The sequence below is a fragment of the Palaemon carinicauda genome, chromosome 7 (genome assembly GCF_036898095.1).
Source record: "Palaemon carinicauda isolate YSFRI2023 chromosome 7, ASM3689809v2, whole genome shotgun sequence".
In the NCBI taxonomy this organism is placed as follows: Eukaryota; Metazoa; Arthropoda; class Malacostraca; order Decapoda; family Palaemonidae; genus Palaemon; species Palaemon carinicauda.
The window spans coordinates 57896607-57904106 of NC_090731.1; the positions used below are offsets into that span (position 1 = coordinate 57896607).

Consider the following 7500-nt stretch of genomic DNA (forward strand, 5'->3'; position numbering starts at 1 on the left):
TTTCAGTTACAAAACTGGTCTGACAGCCACAGTCCTTCAAACCTCTAACAAGGGCTCCATTCAACATTTCACAGGTAAAAGTTGGCAAAACAGAGGCGCCATCAGTGGTATGCAAAGCCTTAGTTACAATCATTACATCACTTGAGGTTTCCCTGTGTTTTGAATTACCTGCTTTTACTTCCTTGCTACCTCTCGCATTCATTTGTAGTTTTTCATCATGAGATTTTTCACCTTGATGATCACACAAAAATGAAAAATGCCAACCCTTACAAAAATAGCATTTCTTAAAGAATTTAAACTTGCATTTGTCAGTGGTATGTCCAATGTTAGCACATTTCTTGCAACCATTAAGTTCTTCTAAGCGTCTCAGCTTATGCTCAGGTTCTTTATATTTTATACACTTATGTGTCGCATGGTTTTCCTGGCAAAGAGTGCACCTTTTCCTCGGAGAAGCGGCGTCAGCAGTACTAATTCTGTTAGTTTCATTATCCTCATATTTAACATTAACTGCAAGTGATGTAGAAGATTTTCCTCCTTGTCTCCTCCTTTCATTAAACTTCCTTGTGACGTCCATATAACGTTCAGATGCTTCAAAGAAATTTTCCTTTATCTCCTCAAGTGATGGACGTACATGATTAGTCACATTTATTAGCTGAGCTTTAAAGGAGTCATTCATGCCTTGCCAGATGAAATACTGCAAAATATCATCTACTTTGATATCCAATGTAGAAAAAGTTTCAGTTACATTAGTAATTTTTCCAATATAGGAAAAAGGATCAGTGCCATACTCAAGCTTCATTTCACTTAATTGCTTAATTACATTGAATTTCTGAAGCGAACGAGAAGCCAGTGCTTCTTTAAGCAATTTCTTAGCATCAGTATAGGTCTGCTTTGAAATTTCAAGATTTTCGAGTAAAATTGAGGCTCTGCCTGATACCTGTTGCTTGAGAAGTAATAGTTTATCTCTTTCAGTGTACGAATATGTGGCAATAGCCGATTCAAACTCAACAAGAAATTTTTCAACATTTTCACTTTCGGTGCTAGCGTAAACCGGAAGTGGAACTACAGGACTCTTTAAGAGACTTCTTGCGGTTTCAGAATCCTTGGCCTCAGGCTTAGAATCCATCAATTGTAAAACAGCAAAACAGGTATTTAATTTATCTGAGTAATCATCACAAGACTGCAATTCTAATAAGAACTCCTCTTCATTTGTCCCGTCTCCATACAAAGACTTATGGATTACAGTATTAAGACTGTTCAACTGATCACTGTACGATACCAATTTGATTTGAACAGCCTTCAACTCAGTTTTATTCATACGCATGAATTTATCATGTTCATTAAACAACCGCGTTACTTGGCCACGAATATATTTACGAGTCTTTAATTCTACACTCATTTCAATAAAATTTTAAAGGATAGACCATGGACCCGCAAACAAACAAAACCCCAACCCGGAAGCTAACCAGACAGCAAAAACAGCACCTTACTTAAGCCCCACGTTGGGCGCCATCTTGAAAAACTCTACAACGTAATTGGAAAATTAATACAATGAGCAATTTTCTTATTTTAATTCAACCTTCATAAAATTATGAACAACTAGGAAATTGAACAAGAATTAATAAAATGGTTTCATGTATTGCTGCTCAAATTAAAAACAATGCTGTTGTTGCTGCTGTCGAAGATGATCGCCTTAAATGGAGGTCAAAGCGATGGTCAAGCATCTCCAACTTCCAATTACCATTTTCAAGAACCCCTAGATAAATATGAAATAACTAATATCAATTACACTTCAAATGGTAATTCAAACTATCGAAATAACTAATAAATTACTTAAAACACAGGAATGAAATTCAAATATATATATTGTACCAATAATGGATTTCACTTAACATTATCAAATAATAATTACCTAAAGGCAATGGTCCACTTTGCGTATTGAGTATATCACTAGTATACAACGAGCCAGATTGACAGGAAGGCCGAACGAATAACCACCTAAGTAGTAAAACCAACTAATGTAAATAAACTACTAATTAACGTAAAAGTGGCAAAAATTAGAGAACACCAAAATATGATACAAAATTTAATTTATCTAACCATCTCAAAGTAACTGAAGATAAATGAATCTCTCAATTATGACTGGGAAATTATAATATGGCAATTCCATGAAAATTGTAAATGATATGAATATTATCATAGGGTATTTTTATTTGTGGGGGCTAAAAAGCAAAGCAAGGGACTTTCATTATCAAATGAACTATGAATTATAAATCACAAATTTTAAATGACCTTTAAAATGATGACGTACCTCACAACCCATACAGTCCGTGTATGCTGTTCGTAAATGAAACAAATCACAATTTCTGTGTTGGCTCTTGATGAGGCTTCCAAGAAGAAGGCAACGTAAGCTGCGGATCCATGGTACAAATCACTTATTTTTTCACCATGACGATAAAGAGGCCAGCAAATCAAATGTTGTCACTGGTGAAGATGGCTAAGAACTAACTTTTATTTTCATGAAAAGCCGTCCACTTCTCCTTTCTGTAAGAAATTTATAACGAGCAGCAAGTCTCTTCAACGACCCAAACCATCTTAAGTTTTAACAGGTTATTAAGGAATTGTCATCATTTTATGTAAACAAAAATTATTTAAATACTAAAAATGCAAGTTGAAATAAAAACAATCATTTGCAAACTTACCAAATTACCATATTATAAAAAGAAACAGAAACAAAAAAATAACTTAAGTGTTATTTTTCAACACTCCCGGGGAAGAAATCAAATTCTACATAAGAATTATGTAAATTTGATCAAATAAAGAAAAAAAAATATAATTAGTCTGAAATATCATCGTTTAGAATGGTTTTGAATTTTTGCCGTGATATCTCAGCAGCTTTTCTCTGTGGACGTTTCCTAGAAACGTCCATGCCTGGAATCTCTTCTTTCGATGCTACAGCATTATCATCATCATCATCATCTGATCCTACAGCATCCTCATCAGACTCCTTCCTCAAGAGTGGTATTAAAGTAGTAACATGCCTTTTAGTTATTTCATTGGTTTTACCCTTCAGAACTTTCGCAGCAGTTACCTCTCCGTTGATATTCTTGAAAACTTCTTTGACAATTCCCATAGGATAATTAACAGGTTTATATCCATCATCCTTAATCAGCACAATATCGCCGATACTGATTTGTTTATGGTTTACAGGAGCATATCTATCCTTCTTATCAGTAGCTTGTTTAATTAAAGTGTTCATGAATTCCCGATGATAGATTTCCAGCAAGTTAGTTCTAATTTGTTTCAGCTTCTCATAAGACGTTTTAATTTTATGTACAACATCAAAGGCAACCTGAAAATCCTCATCAGAATCAGGGTCAGCTTGTAATGCAGGAATAATATTCAAAGAGACCAATGAATATCCATGAATAAGTTCCTCTGGCGTTATAGGGGTTGGTACATTATTAGAACAATCTCTTAATGCTTCTTTAAATGCAATCGGCCTTCTATTGATCAAATGTACAGCATGACAAACAAGATATTCAAAATCCCTAAATTCAATGACATTATTTCTGATTGACTTCCGTATCATATGCTTGGTCATTTTGACTACGCTTTCAACCAATCCTCCAAGCTGACTGCAGCCCTTATAGTACTGTTGAAAATGGACTTTCTCAACATTATTATCAGTTAAATACTGAACAGTCTCGGCATCCTTCAGGAAATCCTGAACAATATTGGCTCCTGCCACTATTTGCGTACCCAAATCACTTACTATAAACTGAGGGACTCCATATTCAAAAGAATGCAGTGACAAAGCACGCAAAAACTCTTCAACTGTCATATCCATACAGATCTTAAGATTAACTGCTCGTGTGAACATGCATGAAATAACAAGGATCCAAACCTTGACTTTATCTTTCCCTTGTCTCACATAAAATGGACCACAATAATCAAGGTATACATTACCAAAAGGTTTATCAGATGGACTCAATCTAAATTCCCTATAGGCTGATTGATTAAGTTTGACAGGTCTTTGGTTATATCTCCGGCATACAACACATTCCTTCAGAATCCTTTTAACTGTTGAGAAGAATTTTGGTATCCAGAATTTCCTACGTAATTCTGTCAAAAGGGCATAGCAACCAGCATGTTTCAAAAGCAAATGTTCATCCAATATAATAAGTTTTGTTAGAGTACTCTCTCTTGATAAAAGAATAGGATAAGTTTGGTTGGTTACACTGCGCTTCTCATTAAATTTACAATTCACTCTTATTATATTATGAGTGTCTGGATACAAATTCAACTGTGATATCAAATTAGGCATAGCCATCTTGGTTTTAAGAGTTACTACTTAAATAGTCAATAACATCTGGAAAATTTATTTGTTGATCCTTAGAGATGATTTGAGTCAAAGCCTTAGAGCGGAGGTCCTTTTTATCAAAGCCATGTGACTTTTTATAAACCCTTTCCATCGATCCCAGCATTCCAGAACTTTCGCATGTATAGATATCAACTTATTCATATTTGAATATCTATCTAGAGGTATTAAGTGCTCTAGTTTTACAGTTTGGCTTTCTTTTATACTGGTTGATGCACTATATGCCTCAATGGTTTCTAAATTCTCGACCATTGGTACCTTGAAACCTAAAATGTCACTTCTACTAGCTTGATCGAGATCACGTATATTGGGACCCTTATGGTAATTAGACTTCATTAAGCTTTTGAATGACAGACATCGTGTAATTTTGTCGGCTGGGTTGTCCATTCCACTCACGAAGGAGAATCCAACACTTCTCCCCTCACATAGCTTTATTATATGATTCAGTTTGTTCATTACGAACACTGACCTTTTCTGCATTTTATCAAACCTATGAGAAAATGACTTAAGCCACGACAGGGCAACAAAACTATCTGAGAATAGCCCCAAGTCAACTATTTTGATGGGCACCAGGCACTGTGTGCCACTCAGTTCATTATAGGTATCCAACAAAACCTCTGTACCCAAACATATAGCCTGTAATTCGAGTGAAGGAATGGACTTTTCATGCAATTTGGATCCAATGAGTCTGTTTTTCGCTAATACAAAGCTTCTTTCACCACTTCTTATATTGCATAAATATACAACAACTCCATAAACTCTTTTGCTAGCATCAACATAAGCCTCAAGTTTATATTCATCTGTCCTTTCACCAACACATCTCTGAAGCTCAAAAACAGGAGCAGAATTTACTTGGTTTGCAATATTTTTCCATTCCTTTTGTTGAAAGTCTCTAAGTTGTGTATCCCATCCAAGCGTCCTCTCACATTGCAAGTCCTGCATAAAAAGTCTAGCTCTGTTAAGAAGAGGACCATTTATGTTGAAAACATCATAATTAGATGCAATGGATCGCAAAATTTCCCTCTTTGTCTTAGCCTTTTCATCAAGGCCCAATTTCCTGGTTGAAATTGTATCACTCCCTCGATTCCAGATCATCCCAAGTAATTTCACCTCCATCTCAGATTTCTTGCATCCTACATCCGATTGCATATTTTCTCCATCAATTTTATCTTGTAGTGTAGAATCATTAGAAAACATCTGCTGTAGTTCAAATTTGTAAGGAGCAAAAATACCCTGTAAAATCTCATATATCCAATTCAAGGTTTCAGATGATTCACAAGTAAATCCACCATTATCCATATAGAAGAGCTGATACATTATCCATTTTGCATTTCTTAGTCTAGGATTATCATTCTTGCTATCCAGTACTAAAATTTTGAAAAGAGCCAACATCAAAATTGTAGGACTGCATCGAAGTCCAAAAGGAAGACGAACATTTTTGTAGGCAATTATAGAGAAATCCCCTTTCTTAACATTCTTATACCACAAAAAGAGTAACTTCTGCTGATCAAGCTCACTGAGTGCAATTTGATTGAATGCTTTCTTAATATCAAAGATCAGTAATCTAGATCCGAATCTCAAATGAAGCATTGCAGACGTTATCTTCTGATTGAGTGATGGGCCAGCATACATAGCCTGATTATGATTGACCGTCATCACACTGGACCTGCTAGGTTCACAAACATTGGACAGGAAAACAACTCTGCATTTTGTTGTTTCCCGATCTAGCCTAAAAACTCCCATGTGTGCTAAAAAACTGCACTCAGGATTCTCATCCATGTACCTTTCTAGATTTGGTACTCTTTCAATTATTCCAAGTTTTGCTTGTTCTTTAAAATTTTCATTCATAAGTTCCAAATTTGCCTTGTTCCTTTGTAATTTTCTCGTGTTGGATCTCAATACAGCCTTTGCAAGGTTGAAATTCCGTCCAAGCAAATGACAGCTCTTTTCATTCCATAGAAGAGGCATCTCTAGCCTTCCTTCCTCTTTTCTTCTTGCGTTATCAAGGGCAAACTTAATCAAATTTGCATTACAATCTGACATCAAGTTTCCATCTTCAGGGTCTGGTTCATAAATAGATTTCTCATACACAGACCGCAGCATCTCCTCAGTTGCACGTCTCAGCTCTGATTCTTCAATCATACCTTTTTCATTTAAAATAGCGAAGTTAGCTTGAACCTCCACCTCGCATTCCAAACTTAAGCCACTTGGCTCACCCATAGAACTTCCAAATCCAATATACTTGCAGCATTCATCTATGCCATCAAATACAGGGGATTTGTTTCCATTTAACACACATGTTTCCTCATAATCGGCAACCGAGCGGGAGTGCTCCGAACACCAAGAACAAGAAAAATCCTTTGAAAGATAAGGTATATTCTGTTGCATAATCTTGACATTACCCATCAACATCACTCCTGCAGCTGATCCCAAATAAACAGATGGGTGATCATTGCCAAATTTTACTGAAAAATCTAATAAACAATGGGCATCATTTGTACCGAGTATCAAGTCAATATCCTTTATTTTATCACTACCATCAGTCAAATATTTATCAGCTAATTTGAAGCCTTTTTTGGCAAAGGCCCTGGCCACTTCTGAAATTCCTGGCAATGACAAATTTATATCTATGCTTGGTACACACAATGCATGTATTACACATGCCTTATCATTAAAGTTGCACTTTAATTCAACTATCTTGGATTTATACTTCTTACTTGAATTAAAACCATTGACTGTTAAAGAGACATTATCTTCTAACACTTTCAACCTATTATCACTTGCAAGTTTTTCAGTTACAAAACTGGTCTGACAGCCACAGTCCTTCAAACCTCTAACAAGGGCTCCATTCAACATTTCACAGGTAAAAGTTGGCAAAACAGAGGCGCCATCAGTGGTATGCAAAGCCTTAGTTACAATCATTACATCACTTGAGGTTTCCCTGTGTTTTGAATTACCTGCTTTTACTTCCTTGCTACCTCTCGCATTCATTTGTAGTTTTTCATCATGAGATTTTTCACCTTGATGATCACACAAAAATGAAAAATGCCAACCCTTACAAAAATAGCATTTCTTAAAGAATTTAAACTTGCATTTGTCAGTGGTATGTCCAATGTTAG

At 35.6% G+C, this 7500-nt stretch overlaps 3 protein-coding genes across 3 annotated transcripts in view; all 3 read right to left on the reverse strand.

Annotated features, from left to right (window-relative positions):
• Nucleotides 1-2410, reverse strand: part of LOC137644302 (uncharacterized) — a 3702-nt gene extending 1292 nt beyond the window's left edge. Inside the window, exons 1-2 of the mRNA XM_068377292.1 lie at nt 2312-2410; nt 11-1756 (exon numbers count right to left, since the gene is read on the reverse strand). Coding sequence (XP_068233393.1) covers nt 11-1399 — 1389 coding nt within the window. The 5' untranslated portion in view covers nt 1400-1756; nt 2312-2410. The remainder of the gene's footprint in view (nt 1-10; nt 1757-2311) is intronic.
• Nucleotides 2411-2724: 314 nt separating this feature from the next.
• Nucleotides 2725-4316, reverse strand: LOC137643575 (uncharacterized). The gene has a single exon (XM_068376305.1). It carries the CDS (start codon nt 3881-3883, stop codon nt 2837-2839), a length of 1047 nt encoding a protein of 348 aa, XP_068232406.1. The 5' UTR covers nt 3884-4316; the 3' UTR covers nt 2725-2836.
• Nucleotides 4317-4411: 95 nt separating this feature from the next.
• LOC137644303 (uncharacterized) overlaps nt 4412-7500 on the reverse strand; it is a 5501-nt gene continuing 2412 nt past the window's right edge. Inside the window, exon 2 of the mRNA XM_068377293.1 lies at nt 4412-7500. This exon is cut by the window's right edge and continues 1668 nt beyond it. Within this exon, the coding sequence (XP_068233394.1) occupies nt 4412-7500 (3089 nt within the window).

Bases quoted from the DNA above. Each gene is read 5' to 3' on its own strand.
- LOC137643575 (XM_068376305.1), bottom strand. From the start codon at position 3,883: ATGTTCACACGAGCAGTTAATCTTAAGATCTGTATGGATATGACAGTT.